Source organism: Helobdella robusta, assembly GCF_000326865.2.
Source record: "Helobdella robusta unplaced genomic scaffold HELROscaffold_2, whole genome shotgun sequence".
NCBI classification, from domain to species: Eukaryota; Metazoa; Annelida; class Clitellata; order Rhynchobdellida; family Glossiphoniidae; genus Helobdella; species Helobdella robusta.
The window spans coordinates 8,154,701-8,182,547 of NW_008704083.1; the positions used below are offsets into that span (position 1 = coordinate 8,154,701).

The 27,847-nt window shown below is 32.1% G+C and overlaps 4 protein-coding genes across 4 annotated transcripts; 2 read left to right on the plus strand and 2 right to left on the minus strand.

The window, feature by feature from the left end:
* Window positions 1-1,073: 1,073 nt before the first annotated feature.
* On the plus strand, window positions 1,074-1,421 carry HELRODRAFT_152216 (hypothetical protein; the record flags this gene model as incomplete). Its single annotated transcript, XM_009017649.1, has 1 exon — window positions 1,074-1,421. A coding segment is annotated over one exon (348 nt), but the record flags the coding sequence as incomplete, so codon positions are not given.
* Window positions 1,422-12,491: 11,070 nt separating this feature from the next.
* HELRODRAFT_64985 (hypothetical protein) lies at window positions 12,492-13,343 on the minus strand (the record flags this gene model as incomplete). The annotated part of the gene is made up of 3 exons (XM_009017650.1): window positions 12,492-12,700; window positions 12,960-13,113; window positions 13,233-13,343. Coding segments are annotated over 3 exons (474 nt in total), but the record flags the coding sequence as incomplete, so codon positions are not given.
* Window positions 13,344-15,112: 1,769 nt separating this feature from the next.
* Window positions 15,113-16,352, plus strand: HELRODRAFT_64858 (hypothetical protein; the record flags this gene model as incomplete). The annotated part of the gene is made up of 4 exons (XM_009017651.1): window positions 15,113-15,133; window positions 15,363-15,479; window positions 15,844-15,968; window positions 16,112-16,352. 4 exons carry the CDS (start codon window positions 15,113-15,115, stop codon window positions 16,350-16,352), a joined length of 504 nt encoding a protein of 167 aa, XP_009015899.1.
* A 6,964-nt stretch (window positions 16,353-23,316) lies between these two features.
* Window positions 23,317-27,592, minus strand: HELRODRAFT_106160 (hypothetical protein; the record flags this gene model as incomplete). The annotated part of the gene is made up of 9 exons (XM_009017652.1): window positions 27,461-27,592; window positions 27,331-27,370; window positions 26,581-26,661; window positions 25,781-25,913; window positions 24,866-24,955; window positions 24,091-24,214; window positions 23,802-23,959; window positions 23,503-23,621; window positions 23,317-23,400 (listed from the first exon to the last, which is right to left on the minus strand). Coding segments are annotated over exons 2-9 (798 nt in total), but the record flags the coding sequence as incomplete, so codon positions are not given.
* Between the last annotated feature and the right edge of the window lie 255 nt (window positions 27,593-27,847).

Consider the following 27,847-nt stretch of genomic DNA (forward strand, 5'->3'; position numbering starts at 1 on the left):
GTAATAACTTTTCTCTAAATATATCTTTTCGTGAAAAAAATAAATGACTGATTTTGTTTTTTTGACTGCTAATTTTTAATATTTTCGAGAGAACGTTTCAGTAATATGGAGACACTGTTTTTTTAATAACTACCATTCTGTACTTAATTCATTAATGTTGAAATGAAAGTTAATTTGTAATAAACGTGTGAATTGGACTTAGTTTACCGTAATATAGTATTCAGTGCTTTTTAAACTTTTTTGTTCCGCGGACCGGTACGGAATTTAATGGGCATGCTGCGGACCACCATTACACAATATCGTTGTAACCGTGCTACCGAACGCACTAGATTCTAGCGTATTCTAGAATGTTCTAGTGACTGGAGCATTCTAGAGTATGCTAGAATCGGACCATCTAGGAGAATCTAGAAACGACGCTTGCGAAGAGTATATAAGCGCACGTCGCAAGAAGATTTGTGATTAGTGAAATTCGTGATTTTGTGATTTCGTGAATAGCGATTCGGTGAATTATTTAAAGCGATATTTGATTTGTTTGTTGACGTTGATAGATTTTAAACAATTTAAAAGTTAATTGTTGCGTTAATTTGAATTAAACGATTAGTTGATTTCTTCTGTAAATAAAGTTTAATAACGAATAACTGTTTGGAGTATTTTATTCAGTCGAAGATTTGAACCGTCGCATCGTAAATCGGTTACGACAGCGAGTATTATAACATTGGTGTCAGAAATGGGATCTTCGACTAGCGAATTACTACTCATAGAAAAAGAACACGATGTCAAAACTGTGTGGTTTGAACGTAGTTCAGCTACGAGAAGAACTACAGAAACGAAGCCTTGTCACAAGTGGCAACAAAGAAGTACTAGTAGCACGTCTGAGAGAAGCTCTCATTGACGAAGGTAAGAACCCAGACGAATTGAAGTTTGATGGTGCTGACGAAGACAATGAAATTAGCACAGGCACGTTTACAACCGCTAAAATGATGGAACTTCTGCTTAGTATGTCAACTGAAATAAAACAACAGTCCGAACGACAGACAGAGGAGTTAAAACAGATCAAAGAACAGTCCGAATGACAGACAGAAGAGTTAAAACAACAGATCAAGGAACAGTCCGAACAGATCAAAGAACAGTCCGAACGACAGACAGAAGAGTTAAAACAGATCAAAGAACAGTCCGAACGACAGACAGAAGAGTTAAAACAACAGATCAAGGAACAGTCCGAACGACAGACAGAGGAGTTAAAACAGATCAAGGACCAGCTAAAACACGTAAAATTGGAAGTGGCAGAACAGAGTGAAGAACAGTCAACAAGAATAGAAATGATTGAGCAGCAACTTGATCGTCAGACTGTTGAGGTAGATCACAAGATAGACAAATTGAAGCGAGAATTGGAGCAATCCAAAAAAATGGCCATGCCGTTAGATCACGCATCCAGAAGAACTTTGAAGGTACCAGGATTTGACGGAGAGATGTCCTGGAACGTTTATAAAACCCAGTTCGAAGCAGCGGCAACTAGTAACTGTTGGAACGGAAAAGAACGAGCAACAGCACTGATACTGGCTCTGCGAGGTTCAGCAGCAGAGGTTCTTCAGACGATTCCGGCGGAGAACCACTTCAACTATGAAGTTCTGGTTAGCGCGTTGGATTTACGTTATGGTGAAGAACACATGAAACAAATTTATCGGTCTCAGCTTAGAAACAGAACGCAACGATCTGGTGAATCCATTCAGCAGCTGGCACAAGATATCGAACGGTTGACATTGCTGTCGTATCCGACATCAGACCCCGAGCATAGAGACGAAACTGCCCTGGATACGTTTATCAAAGCCCTTCGTGATTCGGAGCTCAAGCAATCCCTTTTCTTGTCAGATAAACGAAAACTCAAGGATGCCGTTGCGCACAGTCTCACTTTTGAATCGGCAAAGCAAGCATCAAAAAGTGACGTACGTCTACGCCAAGTACATGAAGAATGCTCTTGCCAGAAGGTGGTTGTGAAACGCGAACCTCAACAGCATGGTGTACCCCAATGCTGGATTTGTGGTGAAAAAGGCCATCTACGTCGTGATTGTAAACACTGCCTAAAAGATAACTACTGCCGAAATTGCGCGACAAGATGGCGCAAAAGAAGAGAAGATGATCCTGTATCACGATCGGCCCCTTCTAACCAGAAGGTGGTTGTGAAACGCGAACCCCAACAGCATGGTGTACCTCAATGCTGGATTTGTGGTGACAAAGGCCATCTACGTCGTGATTGTAAACACCGCCTAAAAGATAACTACTGCCGAAATTGCGCGACAAGATGGCGCAAAAGAAGAGAAGATGATCCTGTATCACGATCGGCCCCTTCTAACGAAGAGGCGGAAAAGCTAATAAGAGCCAACTTTGGGGGGCAGAGGTTGGCTAGTAGAATTGAAGCCCCCAGTACCGTAATTAACGTTTCCAGACTACATCGAAATCGAAACGACCTATGGCTGAACGGAAAAGTTGATCAACGAGAATGTGTAATTACAGTCGACACCGGAGCAACAAAATCGATTTTAAGATCTGATTTGGTACCCAATCTGAAGAAAGAAACTTCTAACAAATACATCCTTCGAACAGCTACCGGAGGAACAGCACCAGTCTATGGAAAGATTCTCCGTACTGTTCAGCTAGGCGACTTGTTATTCGAAGGTTCATTCTTAGTCGCGGATATCATTGACGAATGCATAATAGGTGTCGACTTTCTGACAAAATATGGGTTCAAAATTGACTTAGAAAAACGCATTCTTAGATGGAGAAATACAGAAGTGATAATGGGGGATAGCGACGAAAAATGCATTCGAGTGACAGTCGATTGTGACATAGAACTACCTCAATCATCTGAAAACATCGTATGGGGCAAGTTGAATTGCGATCCAAGGGGCCACCAGTTCTATTTGATGGAGCCAACCTCAACGACAAATGTACAGAACGCGGTCATTGGAAAATGCCTGGTAGAAGCGAACAAAAATGGTCTTATTCCTGTCAGAATAATGAATACCGCTAAACACACTATTAAAATTAAAAAAGACAAGGAAATAGGTAATTGCCAATCAATAAATGTAGTGAAATCATTAGATATGGAGCAACAGGAAAAGGTTCTACCAACTAACAAAGGTAGACTCAAAGAACTTACCAAAAATCTACTGGATGAACTCAATTTGTATCAAGAAGACCGTCTAAAAGCCGAGGCGTTGATTGCTGATTTTACAAAATACGTGGATATTCTTCGACAGCGATTAAACCATATCCACCGTTACGTACGCCTTAAAATTATGAAAAACACGGAGGCGGCCAAAACCAGATACGACTTGAAAGGAAGCAGTGGCGGTTTTGCTGTCGACGAGTTAGTTTGGCTGTACAACCCACAGCGAAAGCAAGGCCGTTCTCCAAAGCTCCAGCGAAGGTGGGAAGGACCTTATCAAGTCATCACCCGCTTGAATGACGTCGTCTACCGTATTCAGGAATATTGGAAGCCGAGAGCAAGAATGAAGATCGTTCATTTGGATGACTGAATCCGTACCATGCGGACACCGGAACGAAAGCTGTTCGGGACGAACAGAGCTAAGAAGGGGGTAATGTTATAACCGTGCTACCGAACGCACTAGATTCTAGCGTATTCTAGAATGTTCTAGTGACTGGAGCATTCTAGAGTATGCTAGAATCGGACCATCTAGAAGAATCTGGAAACAACGCTTGCGAAGAGTATATAAGCGCACGTCGCAAGAAGATTCGTGATTAGTGAAATTCGTGATTTTGTGATTTTGTGAATAGCGATTCGGTGAAATATTTAAAGCGATATTTGATTTGTTTGTTGACGTTGTCATAGCGATAGATTTTAAACAATTTAAAAGTTAATTGTTGCGTTAATTTGAATTTGCTAGAAATAAACGATTAGTTGATTTCTTCTGTAAATAAAGTTTAATAACGAATAACTGTTTGGAGTATTTTATTCAATCGAAGATTTGAACCGTCGCATCGTAAATCGGTTACGACAGCGAGTATTATAACAATATGTATAAACGGTTACGGTTAATATATCACGCGTGAATTACTATTTCTTGCTCACATACTTATCTCACACTCTAACCATGATTTTTTAAACAGCTGACCACCATCACACATATACTTATCTCGCCAATTTAGAACAATGAATCTCATTAGTTGCAGAGATCATTCTGGCTCTCGCGTTCTCACTTATATTCTTATCTCACGGTACTAATTAATGAAATTTTCTTTGTGTTGCTGGTCAAGTCTTAGTTTTATTTTTTTTATTTTGAATATTTTAAAAAATTTTGGGAGCTCGCCGCGGACCGGCACCACTTTGAAAAGCTCTGGTATAGTTAACATTCAATCAATCAATCAATCAATTAGCTTATAAAGCGCTATTTCCGCGACGTTCAACAGCGCTCCTCAATGAATTTTGAAAACAGATGGGTCTTGAGATCCGCTCTGAACTTCGCAAGTGATGTAGAAGTAGTCAGAGAAGTAGGTAGAGAGTTCCAGAGAAAAGGACCAGAAAAAGCAAAAGCAGATTTGGCAAAAGAGTGTTTAACACGAGTTAAGAAAAAGCGAGAAGACGACGATCGTAAATCGGGGCGTTTAGGTTCAATTAATATATCTGATAAATACTTAGGAAATAATCTAGATTGAGACTTATACATGAACGTGCAAATTTTAAAAATTATTCTATATTTTATAGGTAGCCAGTGCAAGAGAACAAGATATGGATATATATGAGAGAAGAAAGGGGCACGAGCAACTAGACGAGCAGCAGAGTTAAAAGCTTTACTTAAAGGATAGAATATAGAGTCAGGAAGACCATAGTAGAGCGAGTTACAATAATCAATCCTAGATAAGACCAACGAAGTAACAAGAAGGAGAAGAGTAGGATCATCAAGAAAAGGCAAAAGTTTTTTTATTCTACGTAGATGAAAGTAAGAGCTTCTAGCAACACTATTAATTTGAGAAGAGAGAGACATAGTAGAATCAAAGATAAAACCTAGACTACGAAACTTATGAGAGACATCAAGAGTTTTAGAACCAGGTAAGATAATAGGAGAAATAGTAATAGAGTGTTTAGATTTATTAAAACAAATTAATTCAAACTTAGAAGGATTAAGTTTAAGACACATAGAGTCAGACCAAGCGATAACTGAAGAAAGACATAGAGATAAATTATGAAGAACACTATTGAGATTAGATGGAGGAAAAGAAGTATAAATGTAAGAATCATCAGCATATAGTTGACTAGAGAAAGAAAAGTTATTTATAATACAAGGTAGTTCAGAAGTATAGAGTATAAATAGAAGAGGGCCAAGGATAGAACCCTGAGGTACCCCGAAAGTAAGAGTAGAGGAGTTGGAAGTAGAATTACTGAGAACAACAGAAGAAAAACGATTACAGAGATAAGAAGAAAACCAAGATAGACAAGAATCAGTAATATTAAAAGAAAGATGCAGCAGTCTCAAGAGAATAGTATGGTCAACAGTATCAAAAGCCGAGGAAAAGTCAAGAGCAAGAAGAAGAGTAAGATCACTATTGTCACTAGAGAGAAGGATATCATTGTGTACTTTAAGTAAAGAAGTTTCAGTACTGTGAGCAGGTCTGAAACCAGATTGAGATACAGGTAGCAAGGAGTTAAAGTCTAAATAGGATGACGGTTGATTAAAAAATACTTTTTCTATTATTTTAGAGATGAAAGTAATATTAGTTACAGGTCTATAATTAGATAAAGAGGTAGGATCTAAGGATGAGTTGGCTTACTGTGGTGGCTTACTGGGTCTCATAAAACTGTGTCACGGCGGTTTTCTGTACATATAAATCAATAAATTTATATATTTAAATAAATCAATATATTTATATCACAATTATTTTTATCAATATAAATATAGAAACTGCTTTAGTCTGGTGAAAAACAGTGGCTTACTGAAGTCGTAGGTTGGCTTAATCGGATTTTTTTTGCATACAATAATATGAAATCATTTAATCAATCAATAATCAATTAATCAATCGATCGATCAATCGATCTGTCGATCAATCAATCAATCAATCAATCAATCAATTAACCAACCAATTATTCATTCAATCAACCAATCGACCAATCAATGAACCAAATAAAATGAATCTAACAAACGAATTAATTGTGATAAAAACGAAAAAAAAAAAAAATATTTGCAAGGCTTGTTCATACTCGAACAAACACCTAACCGTTCAGATTTACAAACAATTTTGAGATTTGAGTAAAAAATGAAAAACACAATGGTTGCTTTTATTTGAATTCTTTCAAAAATGGAAAGTGACGGTTAATTAAAATTATAAAAACGACAATTTTTTAAAAAAATTCGAATTTTAAACAAATAAATATAACAAAATATTGACCGATAAAAAATAATTATTATCCATTATTATTATACACACTCCTTAGTAGTTCTCAGAGAATGATTCACGAAACATGAACATTTTCTAAGAACAGTTCACAACATATCATAATGGCTAAATCAACATACCAAACAGAAATTATTTAAACATGCATATATACAAAGTAAATCAAGAAATATCCAAAAATTATATGACCAAATTAAAAAAAAACTAGAAACCAGACAACATTTAATAAATAAATGGACATTATTAAAAAGATTGTTCAAAAAGGCGACGACGAGAATGAAATGTAGTTGTAAATGTAAATGAAATGTTTTGTTGGTGTGGTGCTGTGAAGCGGAAACAAACAAACACATTACACAAAACTAGTAAGAAGTCGCAAGAATAGTAGTCAGTCACCTACCTACAATTAAATTACTCTCAAGGCCCTAGCTTACTTATAATCATTAACTCAACTCACCTACCTACAAATTTGTATTCTTACGTTTTAGGAATTTTACATGTTTCAGGTATTTTATTTAACATATTTTAGTATTTTTATTTTACTTGAAACTTTTTAACTAATGTTAAGCCCTAGCCTACTTAAGATTGTTCAACTCATCTCAATCCCTAACTTACCTATGAATTAAATTAAGTCCGGTAAAGAAAATAGAAAGTTGAAGAGAAACATAACAACGACACCGAATGAATAGATGTTGTGTGTGTGTTGTATTGATGTGTGTGTGTAAATGTGCGCGCGTGTACTCTCCAGACATTTTTTATTGACATCTTCAAATTGTCATCGGAACGATCACCTTGAGACCACCATCTGAAACGTGCTGACGCCCACCACAACCCACCTCTCATCATTCTGTAGACAACATTTTTTATTAGCGTAGTAGTAAATGAATTTTAGAATCTTAGAAGAAAAAATTATAAAATGAAAATAATGGCAAATAAATAATATTTCAAAATAATAAAGAGAGTAAAATATAAAAAAAAACTTACTTTCGTCCAATCGACAAAGGCATAATGCCTGAGTGAAGGAATTAATTAATTAAGTAATCAATCAATGATTCAATGATTAAAAAAAATAAATTAGTGAAAAAATAATTTGAAAGATTGAGTGATAAAATGAATGAATGAAAGAATGAATGAATGAATGAATGAATGAATGAATGAATGGAGAAAAATTAAAAGACGAAACTAAATCTTACTTTAAAAATCGTCGTTATTGCACTCGATTGCACCGACCACCATCATCTGGTCAGCACACAAGATTTCATCCAAACTTCAGTGTCAGCCGAACAGCCAACGAGCTGATTCTTCCTACACCACCATAATTATGTTTAAATCATCATGAGACCACTATCTGAAACGTGCTGACTCCCACCTCTGCCCACCTGTCATCATTCTGTAGACAACATTTTTTATTAGCGTAGTAGTAAATGAATCTTAGAATTTTAGAAGCAAAAAATTATAAAATGAAAACAATGGTAAAATAGTATATTAAAATAATAATGAGAGTAAAATGTAAAAAAAATTTACCGTCGTCCATTCAACGAAGGCAGAATGTTGAATGCGGTCCGGTTCCTATGTTGTCCTCCAAAACTGGTGCAAGTCCCCCGAGATTGTTGTTGAAACACAGCCAATGGGATGGAAAAAGATAAAAAAAAGATTCTCATCAGAAAGCTTAGCGGTGCCTGCATCTCAAATTGCTTACTTTATAAAAATAATCCTATCTACCTATTCAATTAACTTAATATATAAAATTGTTAATGGTACGATAGTCGAAAGTCCCCCTTCATTCTCCCTCCTTGCACAGAGGTTCACCGACAGCCAGGGCACCGGATAGTAAACCATTGCCGTACGGATAGTAGACTATTGCCGTGCGGATAGTAAACCATTTGCCGTCCGGAAGCCGTGCGGGTAGTAGACCATGGGCATGCCGCATAGTAAATCATTACCGTGCAGATAGTAAACCATTGCCGTCCGGATAGTAAACCATTGCCGGTTACTGGCCACCAAAGCTTACCTCCGACAACGGACTTTGAAATTCAGAGTCTATCGGCTATCGTACCCTCAACTTACCTATTCATTACAATTAAGCCCTAGCTTACTTAAAAATTACAAAACTCAAGAGCCCAATTCATTGGCCAATTGGCACCCACCCCACCACCTACGTAATGCCTTGGGCTCCAACTTAGTAATAATAACATAAAACTTAAACATAAACCCTAAATCTATTAATGAGTATGTGTTACAACGTAGCCTTAACTTACCTATTCATTATATTATGGCCCTAGCTTACCTAAAATTACAAAACTCAAGAGCCCAATTCATTGGCCTTTCGGAACCCACCCCACCACCTACGTAATGCCTTGGGCTCCAACATAATAATAATAATGTAAAACTTATAATTAACCTACCTATCGATACACTTACAGCTCTTTTAATTCACATTACAAGATTTTTCCTAGAATTACATTATTGCCCTTAACTACCTATGAAATTAAATTACTCTCAACCTTAGTAATAATAAATTAGAATGTGTAATGAAAATAAAATTACGCTCAAATACTAACATATGTGTTATATATGTATTTGTGTGTGTATGTGTATGTAATACGCTGATGCGTGTAATATGGATGCAAGAAAAAATAGAAGCGATAAACTTACGCTGCTTACTTATTCAACTACATTAGTGTTGGATGCTTCCTATCTATCCTACCTACAAAAATTATGCCTATCTAACCTACCTATATAGCTACTTAATGTAATTGTGTGTGTGTGTGCGTGTGAGCATTCTTACTTAATTTTAAATTACTGAGAAAAACAGAGAAAAAAGAATAAAACGTATCCCAGCCAGGCGTGTATTCTTTGCCACTGAATAAATGAACGTAGCCTGACATCTTCCATGATGAACTCCTCTGGATGCTTCAACCTGAATAAAATGAAAAAATCTTATTTAATTAATTTTAATGAAAATAGAAAAACGGTGAAACCCGCCAGCCGGAAAAGCCAGCCAACTGGTAAAAAAAAGAAAACTCAAAATAACCGTCAAACGAACCCCAGCCAGGCGTGCATTCTTTGCCACTGAATGAAAGAACGTAGCGTGACATCACAACCATTCTGATCTTCTACGATGAACTCCTCTGGAAGCTTCAACCTGAATGAATGAACCTAAATAAACCTAAATGAATGGAAAAATCTTATTTACTTAATTAATTTAAATGAAAATAGAAAAACGCAAACAAGCCGACCGGTCGGCAAAGAAAAGAACCTCAAAGAAAGGTATCTATATAGGATTTATGGTCTATATAACTCTATATAACTCTATATAACTCTATATAACTCTATATAACTCTATATAACTCTATATAACTCTATATAACTCTATATAACTCTATATAACTCTATATAACTCTATATAACTCTATATAACTCTATATAACTCTATATAACTCTATATAACTCTATATAACTCTATATAACTCTATATAACTCTATATAACTCTATATAACTCTATATAACTCTATATAACTCTATATAACTCTATATAACTCTATATAACTCTATATAACTCTATATAACTCTATATAACTCTATATAACTCTATATAACCGAGCATACTACCACATTCAATCAATAAAAATTCCACTAAAACCAGGAACCACCGCGTACCTGTTATATGTATAGTGTGAAACAAAACAAACAAAAAACACAAAAAAAACACACCACCAAGTAGAGTAAAAGAGTAGAAGTCCCTAACTTACCTATGTAATTAATTTACCTTATGCCCTAGCCTACCTATATAATAAATTAATTTTTAATCTCACCTACCTATGTTTCATTAACTTAACTCAAGACTCATGAAGAAAGAGAAAATAGAGTAAAACAAAACATAAAACACTACCACACAAACAAACATGTGTGTATGTATGTATGAGCGACTGCTATAGAACCCACCTAAAATATAAAAAAATACAACATACAAACACACAAACCACAGGCAACATATATAACTCTATATAACTCTACATAACTCTATATAATAAAATACATAAAAAATAAAAATAATAAAAAATAAAAATAATAAAATAAAGATCAGACAGACTGCTTCCAGCGAGGCAGAATGCCTGATCTGATTTTCATGTTGTCTTAGCTCCTATTTATACTCGTTTCAACCATACATTTTCATTATTTCAATCATTCACATCAGTAAAAAACTTGTTTAAAGTATGTACTAAACTATTATACAGTCTTAGCCACAATGCTAACCGTACTAAATTGACGTCATCGAAACTTCTGATTGGCTGGTTGAATCTGCTATATTGCTTTTTTATATAAACATATAATCTTATTAATTAGTTGTATACATGGATTCTAGTTACTTCGGGGAGAATTCAAAATAGTTTGAGACCACACCTTGCTTAGCATCCGATTCCAAGCCAAGCCAAGCCAAGCCAAGCTGAGCCAATATGCGTAGATTTATAAGCGCTTTTATATTAAAATTTTGCTCGCTTTATATATATATTATATAAATTCATTATAATAGCAACAGTAATCAGTGCTACATATGTACGCACGCAATTCAAATTTTTCGGGGAGAATTCAAAATAGTTTGAGACCACACCTTGCTTAACATCCGATTCCAAGCCGAGCCAAGCCAAGCTGAGCCAATATGCGTAAATATGCTTGATATACCCATCCTATTTTATAAATTTTATTTGATGTTTTTTAATTAGTCAGGTCACAATCATCCTCATCATCGATATCGCAGTGAAATCAAATTGAGAATTTTTTAAATTTTTGAAAAAAGTACCTTTCTTTATTTTATGATACTACTTTGTCCAATAAGATACTGTTTGATACATATAACTAGAATAAATATAACAACCTTCGCTCACTTTCAACGGTCGAAAAAGAAGTTTTCTTCCGGAGGGGAGTTGGAGGGTGATATTTTATCGTTCGAGTCAAAAACAAGGGGAGGCCTATTACCAATATACAACACTTTCTTATGGGTTGAAGCAGTGATAGCAGAACCTAAAATTGTTCAACTTTTAAAATTATTTTTGGTAATCATGGATATAATGATATATATATATATATATATATATATATATACATATATATATATATATATATCCATGTCGGTAATGTCGATTTTATTTTTTTTAATTTTATACCAAATAATTAATTGCCACACTGAATAATAATTTAAAAAAAAATTAAATTTAAAACCTAAAAAATTTCTTTATTACAAGAACAATCTATCAATAACCAGTGCGAGAGAACAAGATATGGAAATGTATGAAAAAAGAAAGGGGCACGAACAATTAGATGAGCGGCAGAGTTAAAAGCTTTACTTAAAGGATGAGTATAGAATAAGGAAGATCATAAAAATAGAGCAAGTTACAATAGCAATCCTAGATAAGACTGACGAAGTAACAAGAAAGAGAAAAGTAGGATCGTCAAAAAAAGACAAAACTTTTTTTATTTGACGTAGATGAAAGTACGAACTTCTAGCAACAATATTAATCTGAGAACAATTTTTTATTCATTTTTTGTTTTTTATATGAAAAGTATGATGGTATCTTTTTACCCTTGATTAAATTACGTACGAACACCTTTTTTCCAGGGTTCATGACTATATTTTTACAACATATAAAAAACATTACAACGTTTATAACATTACGTTCATGATGTTATATATAAGACAATACATAATATGTACTTAACATTTACAATGTGCTAACAATATAGCAATACACACACACACACCAAAGACATATTATACGCATGGAGATGACTATACCTATACAAACATCTGCAGTACCAGCATAACACATACATTATGTAACATTATGACTATATACACACAAATACAAAGGAATGAGTATTATAAATCATCTTTTGGACTTTTTTTTCTGATTTTTAGTGGGATCAATTACTGCTGTGACAGTTGGGGGTGATTTTTTGGTCTTCTTTGGAAGCTGCAAAATACGAATTTAATCGAAATTAAAAAAAATTGAACTATTAAAATTAATATTCATAATAACAATAATAAAAATATTATTATTATTACTAATTATAATACAAATTATAGTTAGCACTTGTAATTTTTTTTATTTCTCACATAAATAAACATGTAAGAAAAGAAAAACCAAACCTTATGCTGTAGATACCCATGCTCCTCCAGTATGTCTCTAGTACAGGAGTTGATGTGTTTGAAGCGATCCGGTCCCAGTAGGATGTTTCCGAACAACCACCACCACCACGTTTCTCGCGTCCATCTGCTAAAAATTATAATATTTACTAATAATTTGAATATTCATAAGTTTACCCTGATTTTTAAAAGTATGATTTATAATATGATCAATGTAATGTTTCTATACTGCGAAATAAAATAAAAGTGATTTAAGTTTTATAAATTTTTTGAATATTTATATGGCAGTAACAATATGATTCATGATGAGCCTAATGTTTCAGAACAAGGAATTCATTTCTGAAGTTCAACCCATTAAAATAAGAAGTATGAAACAAAACATGATTATAAGTTGCTAACTTCCAAGACGTGAAGCATCCTGCCCCCCGGCCTGGTGTTCTCCGTCGTCAAATGAGTCGCCAATAACCTTCCCATTCCCAGTTTCGAGTCTGTAGGCAACGATGTTGTGTTTGGCAGAATTTATCTTGTTATTCTCCTTCAGCTTGTTCACAACCATCTGCACCTGAGGATAACAACCAGATAGTTTGTGAAATAAAATTTAAAAACTGCATCTAAAAAAATAATTTATTTGGATTAAGTTGATTAAAATTAAATTGATTAACTAATCAGATGAAATCTAACCTGTTTCTGATGGCAAATAGAAGCCAGATGTCCTTGAAACTCACTCTTCCTGTCGATGATTGACTGGCCGTGGTGGATCGTGGGAAGCACTGAAGAAATTATTTCAGATTTGAAGATGCAAAAAAAGGGTGATCTAAAATTAGATCAAATCAACTTGAGAGATGAGTTGATGAAGATTTATAGATAGAATAAAGAGAGTTAGATGGATTTAACCTATGGGCTTTCTCCAGTCTTCTAACACTTTTCTTGGCTACTACACAAGCATAATCAAACCAAGGAGCCTTACGAGAAGAGAGCCTATAAGTAAAAGATTTAAGAGGAATAAGCTTATCAAGAATAGAAGTAATGTAGATATTAAAAGCATAGACAAAATCATCAACATCATAAAATAAGGTAGTATCAAAAATAGTTTCAGTAAGAGATTGAAGAAAAATATCTTTATTAAGAGAAGACCGGCATCTTTTAGAAATAGACATAGATGAATTTGAAGGAAGAAAATCTAATGAAAAAACAGATTCAATAAGAAGGTGATTAGAATAAGGAACAGAGCTAGCAGAGATATTAATAGGCTTAGAAAAAGATGAAGCTATAATAAAATCAATAGTGTTACCAGAAGTATGAGTAGGAAAAGAACAATATTGAGTTGATCAATCAATCAATCAATCAATCAATTAGCTTGTAAAGCGCTATTTTCGCGATGTTCAACAGCGCTCCTCAATGAATTTTGAAAACAGATGGGTCTCGAGATCCGCTCTGAACTTCGTAAGTGATGGAGAAGTAGTCAGAGAAGTAGGTAGAGAGTTCCAGAGAAAGGGACCAGAAAAAGCAAAAGCAGATTTGGCAAAAGAGTGTTTAACACGAGTTAAGAAGAAGCGAGAACAAGAAGACGGTCGTAAATTAATATATCTGATAAATATTTAGGAAATAATTTAGATTGAGACCTATACACAAACGTGCAATTTTAAAAATTATTCTATATTTTATAGGTAGCCAATGCAAGAGAACAAGATATGGAGATATATGAGAAAAGAAAGGGGCACGAACAACTAGACGAGCAGCTGAGTTAAAAGCTTTACTTAAAGGATAGAGTAATAGAATCAGGAAGACCTTGGTAGAGCGAGTTACAATAATCAATTTTAGATAAGAAAGCGAGCGATCCAATTTGATTTCAAAGCGGAATTTCGACATTTTTCAAACCCCTGGTAGACAAACATTCTTCTGAGTAGCGTTATGTAAATCAAGGAAGTAGAAACAAAAATGCAAAGTTTAATATGAAATAGATTTGAACGTACTTAAAAATTGATATTTTTTTAAAAACGTTTTCAACCGCTTTCCAAAATTTTGTTTCTTTGTCATATATATTAATGTCCGTCGTTAATCACCGCACATAACAAGAAGTGAAGTGGTTAGGTGAATTTTTTTTGTGCAATTTTTCCAATTGTTTACGTCTGCCAAGCGTTTAATTTAATTAGTTTAATATTTTTTTGCTTATTCATTCAGAGATTCCCAAATAAGTTTTTGCATTAATTTTTGATTAACTTCTTTTAAAATTGATTTTTATTACAAAATATAAAAATATAATTATTTTACATCTTGAATTATCAATAATTATATTATGTTATTAAAATAATACAAATAAATAAAAATAAGTAAGTTAAAAGTTCACAAAGGAAATTATTTATTTGGGTTTGTTTGTCATTTTATTGTCTGCTGATTCAATTTGAATTGATTTGTTATTGTAAGTCATAAGAGAATACAATGCAACACTGAACATATCCTGAGCAAATACAATTGTTATTATATTATAAAATAAAGGTAATATAGATTTATAATACTTAAATTAAAAAATCTTAACTCAATTTACTACTAAAACTCAAAATATGGGGAATGGAATGAATAAAGTATGTGATATTTTTGTTTCATTATAATTGAAATTTTAAATATAAATAAAAAAAATATAAATCAAAATTAATATTAATAAAACGTATTTTGCATAAATGCATTGAATATTTATAATATGTATAATATTTATAATATTAATATATATTATAATATAATTAATATAATATTATGATATTTATAATACTTTATAAATACGAAGTCTAATTTTTTCAACAAAACTTTCTATAGATCTTGCCTGGTTTATACCTTGGAAATTATAGAGATTCAAAGGACCCAGCACAGTTGTCCAAATACAACATCACTCACATTGTTTCTGTCCATGAATCTTCTAAGCCTATTCTGCCTGTTTGTGAATAAATCTTTTTTAATGTTATTTATTCTATTTTTAAAACTTCTAATGAATTTATAATTTTATATTCATAATAGATTATTATACATATCTATTAAAGCTGAATAATTTTTAGATGTCATATTTGTATTTTATAGACATGCCTATTTTCTTTTGAGCATATGTTTCCTCTTCAACTTTTTTATATTATTACTTATTACATATAATTCAGTTGTTTGTCATTTTTGTCATTAACTTTATTTTATTGAAATTCATCAGTTAGTTAGCTTCTCTTTTTTGAGAAAAAATTTTCAAGCTCTATGTGCATTAATTTTTAAATTTGATATTAATGTTTTAAATGCATATTTACCATACAAAAAGGACAAGAAGTATCTCTGCCTAGTGGCATCTGATGTCTCAACTCAGAACCTTTCACAGTTCTTTAGCGAAACAAATGATTTCATTCATGAAGCAAGGAGCAATGGAGGCAATGTTCTCGTTCATTGGTTTGTTTTTTTGTTTTTGCTTTTATTTATTTTCTTTTCAAGGGTCCTAAATTCAAATTGATTCACTTCTTGATCTTCTTGATCATAGTTTTTATGTTTAAAAGCTTGTTTTAAATATTTTACAAATGCCTGTTTTTAATCAGCTTGGCAGGTGTAAGCAGAAGCACAACAATTGTCATAGCATATTTGATGACGGTTTCAAAACTTGCCTGGAAGGAGTGCTTGGGAGCTGTGCAACAGAATCGTCCATGTGCCAATCCTAACTTTGGATTCCAGAGACAACTGCTTGAATTTCAATATGATAATGTTCTTGAGGTTTGTTGCTTTCTCTTTGATGGATGGACAAATATTATGTTCAGCATTCAAGATTTAATGTTTCTATAATTTGTTTTATTTTCAAGAGAAATTTTTTCATTTTGACCTTGAAAATTTGTGAATAGTCTGTAATAGAGTGTTTCATCAACTTATCATGGGAAGCTACTGTTCAGTAATTGGATGAGATCAACTTGCATTATAAAATTTCTAAATAATGTTTGTTTTTTAAATTTAAAATGTCAACTAATCAGTCAAACAAATTTATCTAACATCAATTTTTGACTTTCAATAATGTTTTTCAAAGATGTATAAAATAATATTGATGAATAGTACATAGTTTGTTGAACACACACACATTTACAGGAGCATGACAGACTGCTGGAAAAATTTCCTCAGACAAGAGAACTGATGGAGAAGGATCGAGATGTCGTGCAAGAATTTTACAAAGTCCACAAACAGGTCCAGCATGAAAGGGAAAAGCTGAGGTCGGAGTTTTCCAACTCACTTTGCAAGCTGTCTGATCCAACAACCAGTGGAGGTGATAATGATTGCAGTTACTTTTTCAGTGAAAACAATGGAGATGGTTTGTTGCAGGATGGTTCAACTAACGACTCAACTGCAACTTCATCCAACTGTAACGAGCAGTCGAACAGGTCGTCAACTGGTGAGAAGGAATGCAGTGAAGTTGTCGCAGTTGATGAAAACATGAAAGCTGCCAAAGAATCTCAACATGCTGTGGTGCAATCTCAGCCACAAGTGGCTACAACAAGCTCATCAGCACAAGATACCTCAGTAACAACAAACTCATCTCCACCATTCAACCCATGCAACATGACATCTTGCAGTGCTATCAAACAAAACTTGGATTTTCTATTGGACACGGGAGTCACAAATGCAGTTGATTCCGATAAGAAATGATATGTTTATTATTATTTATATTATTATAACTCTTACTACTACTATTACCACCACCACTACTATACTACTACTACTACTAATAATAATAATACTGGTATTACTACCTTTTCATATTATTACTACAATTTCTTGTCATCCGAATTTGCATTTATCTATTTATCATTACTATTACAACCATTATTATTATTATTACTACTACTACTATTATTATTAAATTGTTCTTTCTATTTCAACAAACTCTCAATACCATATTGTAAATTATTTAACATAGAATGATAGCAACGATTAATTTCAACAGGCAGTTGTGAAGCCTTAATGTTGGCTAGCAAAGTAGTTTATAGATCACTTCAATATACTAAAGTTTATGAAATTTGAGAGGCTGACTTGTTTAGTCTTACTGGTTTTTTTTAACCTGACATGTTTATTGTCTTCTTTATGATATGATTCACCATCACATGTTTTTTTTTTTTATTTTCAGTCCAATTTCATGTTACTAAGTTATTTTTTCTTAAACTTACTTTAGTCTCTGTCTGTCTGTCTGTCTGCTATCTAGCTCATAAATTTTTAAATATCAAGAGTTTGAAGTGTTTTGGTTCAAAATGTACGTTCCCAATTTTACAGAAAAACACTTCCCTGCATTTTTTGGAAAGGAGTGTTTTATTTTGTATTACCCTTCTCATCTCTTTTAGAGTTGTATTGATCTATGGCCACATCTTTTTTACTTTGTTTTCTTATTAATTTTTCATCCAGTTTCACTTCAAAAATAACCTTTTACATTTGATTTTTTTCATGTCCATCGCCAGAGCTAACAACTTCATACAACTTTATAATTTTCAAATCATCATCTGTCACACAGTTAATGCTTGCTATCAACTATATAATTTGCCTCTCTACTGATATTACTCTTAACTCATTAATACGATGGGCACACTTTTGTTTATAGATTCTAACAGACCAGATGATATTATTATGGTAATTATTAATATTGATAATACAATATAATAATATAATTTTCAATTGATAGTAATAATTGTTTCAGTTATTATTATTGCTATTTCATCGCGACCTTCACAGCCATACAGCTATGCAGATGATTAAGAATATAATGAATATGAAAGAAAATAATTAACATTATCAATTCAGTTATAATTACTATATTTAATTAGCCAATTACATTTAACAAACATGTTGAATGATATATAGGAGAGCGTACATTGAATGGACGTTGTGTTATATTAGAAGAATAACATTAACGAATGGTTAATAGTCAAGGTTTGCGTGGCACGTATGACTCAATAATTTACATAGCTTCGTATTTTAGGAGCGCTGCTAAATAAAGTACGATTTTTACATTATCTTTGCATTCATTTTTCCCGATTATTTTCTACTACTTCGTTTGGTCATAATAGTAATTGACATTTATAGTAGATTTTTTTTTTCATATTTTCCATTATTACTTTACTATGATGTTCTTGATTTGCAAGGAGTTCGATGATACTCATTTGATTTTCTACAATATAATTTTCAATGGACTACTCCTACTTACTATTCTCGAAATTAAATCATTTGTTACTTGTATTACATTACATTACATTAGTGCCTGCCTTACCGTTTGTATTTATTTTCGTCGAATAGTAATTATAAACATTTGAGATATTAACTATGCTAACATGCAGTCGGATTTATTTGCAAACATTTTATGTTATTATATATTGGTTATTATTAGTGTTTGAAAATAAGTTGTTTCTAAGATTTTAACGTCCTATAAAAACTTTATCCTCATTCTAGGCAATCCATTTCATGTCATTTAATCTGTCCTCATCATCTACATTCTGAAATTATGCAATAACCTTTTTGCTAATTATTTCGATTGAACATTCAACGAGCACAATAGAAATAGGCTTTAAAAAAATCAGCTGTTCATGTTCGATGTTTGACAGGTGTTTAACAATTTCATGCTTCCTGTATTTTATATAAACATGTTTTTGATGTGTTGAATCATTTACTTGTCTTCATACAGTATTTCTTTTCAAACTTATTTATTCTTCATTATTTTCCTTGTATCTTTTTATTTTAATAAAGAATCAATTAATGCAGTAAAAATTGATTATAGCAGATTTGATTGTCACATAGCTTTCTTTCATAAGGCTCAGTCATAACTTTCACATGCTGGTATGCAACATATCTTCATTGAACAACGTACTGCAGTCAATATTTAGACTCACTCAGGTCAAACTCTAGTTATTATTGTACATTGTCTGTAACTCTTACTTAATTAGTTGATACCGGCTATGTGGACGTACATTAAATTAGCATGGTGTGACAGTATTGTAGATAGTAAGCAGAAACACGAGGGAGTCTGATTATGCAACCCCCAACCTGCTCGTGTAACTTTTCTTCACTTTTTGCATCTCAGTTGAAAATTAATTCAAATTCGTGTTAATTAATAGGAATGTATGCATCAGGAAGGTTGTGGAAAAACATTTTGTGAACGCCTCTGTTTTACACGTTCTTAGACGGAACTCTATTGAGCCATAGACACTTGCGATAATTAAAAAACCATCTACTGTATGGAAATTTTTTTAGAACCGTAAAGTTGCTACATATACGTAACAACAAATTATTATTACTCATTCATATTTTCGTAATCAGTTTGCATTGTTTAATTGATATTAGACTGTTACACGGGCACGTGATATATCAACGCACACGTACGTACGCCAAAGGAGCGTAAAATCATTAAAATTGTATCTAGCTAAGCTGTTTATTACAAGCGTGTCATCTATCTACCTACCACGTGATGTTTGGAATGCCGCTTGTGCATTCCAACATTGTCTAGCAATCTGATTAGCGATAAATAGAATGCATATGAGAATATATATCCGTCTGAGTTGGCCATGACATGAACTGAGGTTTGCGTTGTTCATTTTTGTTTGTAACTTCGCATAAACCATATGATACTGGAGGGATGTAGAGATTATAAAATGCATATGCATGACTGACTGACGAGGCTTGATATACACCTTTTAATGTATTTTAGTCTCTTCATAATAATTTTGTTGGTGATTGTTCAAATGACATATATAACAATTTCGCAAACTATTTTATAATTTTTTTACTTTTTATATTCATTGAGTAGCAGTTCTTTGACGATGATAATTTATTTTAAAAAATGTTATTCAACTCAAATCGATTAAAATTATCGTACGAATAAAAATTTAAATTTACATCTTAATTAAAGTTCAACTATATAAACATTGTGAATTAAATAAAAATCAACATTTCGATATACCCTTCACAAAACAAAAAACGGACAGTTAATAATGAAATAAAAATTATTAGCAACTATAAATTTTAAATTGTGTGTGTATATATATATATATATATATATATATAGAGAGAGAGAGAGAGAGAGAGAGAGAGAGAGAATTAAAGATAGAATGTGGGGACAATTTAACTCAATCATGACTAGTTGTTCGTCTGGCCTCATAAATAATGAGGATATAACAATCAGACTGTTATGTATGGACACACAGTTTTAACGTTCTCCAAATTTTGCATGACTTCTCCTCAGCGTTCTAATTGATCAGTGTGGGTGCCGTTACAAAGGATGTTAATGATAGGCTCGTTGAGACAAGAAGATGCTGAAAAATATAAAGATGGATTTATAATTTACAAATTTTTCTAAAGAAATTGCGATATTTGTGATGAAAATACGCCTTATGCCTCATTGTCATCACGTAATATATGTGTAACATCTAATGTTTAGTATTATTATATTAATATTATATACAGGTTACATTTATAAGGTAGATACATACATAATCGAATAGTTTGCAATTCACTTGAGTTGCATATATTCAAATTTAAACGCATCAAGAAACAAGAGTATGGATATACAAATTTTAAGCGGGGTGATCAATAATGTGAGGTGATAAGTTTTGTTTCTATAGGTTTCAAACGTCAAAAAAGTAAAACATCAATCAATCGTTGTAGAGTGCTGAATTAAAATTTAATCACTAAGTGCAGAAATGTAGAAAAATTGTAAACAATCACGATTTGAAAATGATTTTTGAAATGTCTTCCAACAAAAATTATTTTCTCTGATCTGAAAGTATGAAAAAATAAATTCATAAAGAAACAAGTAGAAAAAAATACATTAGAATTGTCTGAATGACTTTCACGTCCTTGTTATCTCAAATTGTAAAATTGATACGACTAACCTTTGTAACGGAATCTCGGTGTGATTATTATGAATCGGTGTGAGGTCCCCGATGTTTTGAAGTTTCGTAGGCACTTATTATTATTGCACAGCCAAGCAAGTTTTATGACACAACCATGATTATTCATGAACGAATGACAAAAAAGTATCGACATCGTTCATTAGCTGTTTTGTTAATGAATGTCATTGTTAAAACAAATACACCTAATAAGAATAATAGAAGAAATTAACATATGAAAAAAATCAAATGAAACACAAAAATTGTACAATTAAATTGAGTTCGTACAAACGTATGCACAATAAATGAATAAAAAATATTTCAATCTAAAATTGTTCTAAATGTTTTCTTTTTCAAATGATAGAAAATATCAGTTGGATAATAGCACAATGTAAAATGTCAAGATTCTCTGGCTGCAGATTTCCATCTACGCGACCATATTTTGCGATACATTTATATTTTTAAATAACATTAATCGGTGCTTTCGACTTTCTTAAATTACTTAACTACATGTGAATATCATTTGGTCATATACATAAATTAATTCGTTGTTGTTGCTACATATTTCCTACAAAATATACATGGACGGTTTGAATGAAATAAGATTAGAACTGGAACTGTTTCTTCCTGGACATGAGGTGATGATCAACTGATCTGCTCGAAGCTCTGGCGTCTGCACGAAGCAATGAAGAGGAAGAGATGACGTGGTCGTCTTCACGTCCATCCATCCTTTCGCGCTGATCAGCACTGTTCATGTTTCTATACTTGTTAGGGATAATTCGGAGACTAGAGTTTGTGTAATTGTAGAATTCGTTTGATTTAGATGATGTAAACTGGTTGCAGTCGACGTTGGAGGTGTGCATGGCGTTACCTTCAACAAATCTCAATTGCCCAGCGTCATAATCATCAAGATCGTTCAATGACTGCAAGTTGGTCACTATCAATTGTTGCTTGCTTCTATGTTTCATCAACTCATTATATTTGTTGTTGCTGTTGCTGCTGTTTATGATGATTCTGTTGTTGCCGTTGTTGTTGTTAATGTTGAAATTCGTGTTTATGTTGTTGTTGTATTCTTTAAAACTACGCCTGATTGGTGTGTTGTTGTTTTTGCTGTTGTTGTTGTTGTTACTGTCGTTGACAGTGTGAAAAGCTTTGTTACTGTTCAAGCTTAAATCACTTTTATAAATGTTACTACTTCTTAAATCATTTATGAAAGGTTGCTTGGTGTTGAAACTATGATTGTTGGCTTGTTGAATAAACTGGTTGTAAAGGCCATTGCTTCGTTGCGAGCTGTTGCTCATTCTGCTGTTGCTGTTGAAACTGTTTCCCCTTAGACTGATGTCATCGAAACCGCCTGGTTGGTTGAAGTTGTTGAGAAACGACTGAGGTGCATTATTTGACGTCAGGCTATTATTGTTATTATTGTTGCTATTAATATTATTATTGTTGACCATGCTGTTGTTTACGACGTTGTAATTGTTGTTAACGTTGACGCTTTTGATAGAGTGTTTATTGTTGAAACTTTGGGAATTACTTCTTTGATGTTGCGCACTTTGTTGCAAAATTGCTTGCTGTGGATTTTCACCCAGTTGATTTTGCAGATTTGATTGTTGGTTTAATAGTAATTGTTGCTGTGAAAACTGTTGTATTTGTTGTTTTTGTTGGAGTTGATTTTGTAAAATTTGTTGTTGTTGGAGTTGTTGCTGGAGAATGATGCTGTTTGTATTAGAGCAACCGGATGGATCTTGCCTAACAAAATCCTTAACATCATCTTCCTCATCTGAGAAGTTGTTGTTGTTGTTGTCGTGAAGTGGGGCTGTATCGCTGTCGGTGGCAGCTTTGTTGGAGTTGTTATTTTGCATAGGACGAAAGTTCACCAGATCATCTTCATCATCATTCATCTTGATGTTTGTGTGTTGGTTGCAAGGTTTGATGGTGATGATGAGGTTGCTACTATTCGCTACCATCATGTCTGTCACCTGAAAATCATAAATCTCCATAAAATATGTAAAGAAATTAAAAAATACAACGGTAAAACACTTTGATTTGTAGAAAAATCTGACAGAGAAAAAGAAAATAACCTGATCAAGTGTCTTCCCAGCCACTTCAATACCATTGACCTCCAGAACTTCATCATTCACGGCCAACAATCCAGTGCTGGCTGCCAGGCCCCCAGGAACCAAACGAGATATGAAGATACCTGATACATTTGTTTGTAAATCAATATCAAAATTTATTTAAAAGTGATAGCTATACAATTTTTTTGATGATAATGGTGATGGCGTGGATACTTGAAAAAAAGTAATACAATGATGCAATGTTGACGATGGAAGAGGAGCGAATAGTTGAAAAGTTAATGCAGCAAGGGTGACATCTTAACCAGGAATTCTCTCCAATTGTCCAGTAGACGTTGGATGGATGCTGTAACCATCACGTACAAAAAATCCTAGCGGTTTATCCGACTGACTCTTCATCAACTTGACGCGACGCTGAGTGGCAGGCAGAATGTCAACATCTATTATTGCAGACACACACCTATGAATGAATTTTTCAAATTTTTATATTATATTTTGAAAAAAGCCACCCTTAATTTCCACGTTTATCTTCTACTGACACAATATAACGTTCTAATCTGGTAGAAAACTGTAACATAAATTTACTGGAACCTGAAATTTTCAGGTTGGCTGATATTTTTGCATGGGTAGTTTTTAACTTGATGGTCACCTTCTAATAATCGACTGATGATATTCTTGCGACCATGTGCAACTGTGCCATAGCCATATTGTAGTGATCCTGATAAAAACGTAAAAGAGTTGATTACTAAATAATTTTGATTCCATTTTTGGTTTTTTTAGGATTTGTAATATGAATGTGAGTTTAAATGCACTAAAATATTTAAAATATGCTCTCATTTTTACAATTGTCACTGGTAATCATTACAAGAAAACCATATTTCTTTTCGATTTCCAGATCATTTCTTTTATCATTATTTATCTGATATCATTTCTTTGATTTCTTTGTTTTGATTTGATGAAATAAAAAATGTCAAATGTCAAAATCCTATCAGAAAGGAGATAGTATTTAGTTGCAATGTACAATCTAAACAGAGTTTGCTAGATGCTAACAATTATTTTTAGGCCAACTTAGTTATTGCTGAAAAAAGTGTAATTAAATGAACCTTCCGTCAAATCTATAATATAAAAATAAATAAAATTAATTTAACAGAATTTAATACTAAATTGTGGAAATATAACACATTAGGCCTGATAAAATTAATTCTCTAGTCACATTGCACAACAATCAACATCAAAATTATGATCATAGCTAATTAAGAAAAACAACACTTGAAATAGTATAATTTTGAAGACTATATTTAGGCATAATAATTGAGATATATTATTTAAAACGTCCATCTAATGAAAATTTCTGAAATGACCAAACAACCTTTGTGTTGTACGACCAGTCTTAGAAGAGGTCTGCATACGTTTAGGGCATGGTGAAAATTCTCCTCATTGTTCAGTGGTAGCAGGTCACCTGGGGCATAGGTAAGTAGGTAGGAAGTTATTAATTACTATTATATTTCATAATTCTATCGTCTTGTTTCATACCTTGCTTGTTGTTACATTCTTTGCATTTGACAGAGTTTTATTTATACGATAAAAAAATTTCATTAATTCATTCATTCAATTAATCATTAATTTATTTATGTATTCATTTACTTATTTCTAAATTATATTCATTCATTCACTCATTGACTCGTTTAAATGAATTCGTTTATTTTTATTCATAAATTCCTTCATTTTCAGACAATCTTACACTTCTCTGATTGATTCATTCTTACACTTTTTTGATTAATTCCTACACTTCTTTGATTCTTACACTTCTTTGATTCTTACACTTCTTTGATTCATTCATTCTTACACTTTTTTGATTCATTCATTATTAAACTTCTTTGATTGATTCATTCTTACACTTCTTTGATTCATGCAATCTTACACTTCTTTTTTTATTCATTCATTCTTTCATTCTTACAGTTTTACACTCAATCATTAAAATGACATACTGAATTACCATTCAGTATGTTATAACATACTGAAATACCATCCATGAAACTAAAAAGAAGAAAAGTGAGGAATCATAATATTAACTTTTCAAAAAAGAATTCAGAACCAATTTTTTTAAACTGATTTTTTTTTAATTTAAAAAATTTTGAAAATTTGAATAAAATGAAGAGACAAATTGAAACTATGATTAACAGAGAAGCAAATATTTAAATATGAAATCCATGGAAGGTCTCTCATTCATGAATGTGTGTGAACATGAAGCAGTAAATTGAATATTTTAAAATGAAAACTCTACCTTCGTGGTCGGTGTATGTTAAATCGAAAGGTATATTATGGAGCCTGTGCACATCACGAACGAAATTCTGAAAGCTTTCAAGTGACCAATCCTTTTTCAAATCTATTGAGAATCTTCTGAACTCAGCGTCAAACTAATTTGATTGTTGAATTTAATTTTCAATAGAAAAAAAATTAATGTTTTTAAAAGTGGATGATGACAATCCTGTAAAATGACATGCAGGATTTAAACAAAGTAATTATCAAAGATAGGATCTCTAACGCTAACCTAATACTACTTTTGTTAACAATAAGTATTACAGTTTTAAAATAATTAATAAAAAAATATTGTAAAACATTTTAAGGAAACTTTTATAAATAGGACACTGTGTCAAACTATTAAGTATTAAAAACTATGATTCATTGTTTTAAAAAACTTTACTCATGAATTCGTCAATAGAGTATCGATTATTGTTTTAAAAAAGCTCGATATTATGTTAATTTTTGTGTAACGTGTGTGCACATATAATGCTAATTCATATAAAAATAAAAAAATGGTCTTTTGTTGAAAAGTTGAGACCTATTATAGAAAAAAAATATATAAACAAAGACAAAACATTAATTAAATCTATCAATCAATTTAAAAAAATCAAAATAAAACTTACAATTCTAAGCACCATAAAACTATCAGTAACCATCAAACACAACCAAACAAAAAATAATAAATATATTATCAAATAAATATTAAATAATATTAAATAACTTAAATGAACGGATGATAAAATTTTTGTAACTGGGAAATATTGAATGATAGAACAACACCTTGCTTTTGATCTCAAGCAGTCCAGTTTCCATTCTTGCTGCAAGTTTCATTTTCCTTGACAATGTACTCGACTCCAAAAACTGTTGGTAAGTTAACATGCTTAGTAAATTAAATCTCGTTTTTTTACAATTTTTTTTACATTTGAATACTTTTGTTGAATCAGATTCAGAATTTAGTAGGACAATTATAATCACATTAACTAATTTGCATTATTTTAATATCATTCAATAAATAAAAAAAAATGTTTTAGTAAATCATTAAACATTACAAATTATAATCCACAAATTGATGATTTTTAACAACATCCATCACACAGGCAAAGGTGAAAAGATTACCAAAAAGTAGAAAAAATTAAATCCAAATAATAAATAATTTATTCTGATTGAATAGATTTCCTCAAGTGTTTGTTATATGAAACATCATGATGGGTAAAAAATAAATAAAATGAATTATAATTATAACTTTGATTACTCTTCTACTTTCTTACTTACTTTTAAATCTTAACTTAACTAGTTACCAATTAACATATTTTCAGTCAGCCACTAAGTTTAGTAAGTAACTGAAATTATTTAGCTATCTAAACTTAGGCTTACATACTTAGAAGTTAGTTAGAGATCAGACATCAATCAGTCAGATGACAAAATTTTAAAGACAATAAATTTCATGTTAATTTGATCATACAAAATATGGTTAGAAGAAATTGATGAAAGTAATTTTTATTAAAAATTATGAAAAAATAAAAAACTAACCGTAAACATGGTCCGTCGGTGTCCCGTACTGATACTAAAACTAAATGAATTGAAATTGATTCAACATACAAGATTCAATCAATCAACAAAATCAAATGAATGATACTTGAATTCTGAATTGAAAATTTACCAAAAATATTCTCTGATTGGACTCGATTGATATGAAAATTCAGTTAAACACTCCACAAATTATAAATATCTGTAGTAATTAGTATTTATTACAATTTTAAATTACCATTCTAATAAATAAAACTCTACCATTTTGTTGTTGCTAGAAAAACTGATTATTTACCTGTCCAATCATCATATAATATAGGTAACTAAATCGTTAGGTGGGTTAATGTTAATAAATGTTGGAGCGCCCAACAATGAGCACAAAATAAAAGCTAATTCTGTAAGAATTGAAACTGAAAAAGTGTAATGATTTTTTAAACGTGCTTTATTATATCTTATTACACAATATTATATTTATTGTTAAAAATTTTAACACGCCTTTAATTAATAGACTCAGATTTCA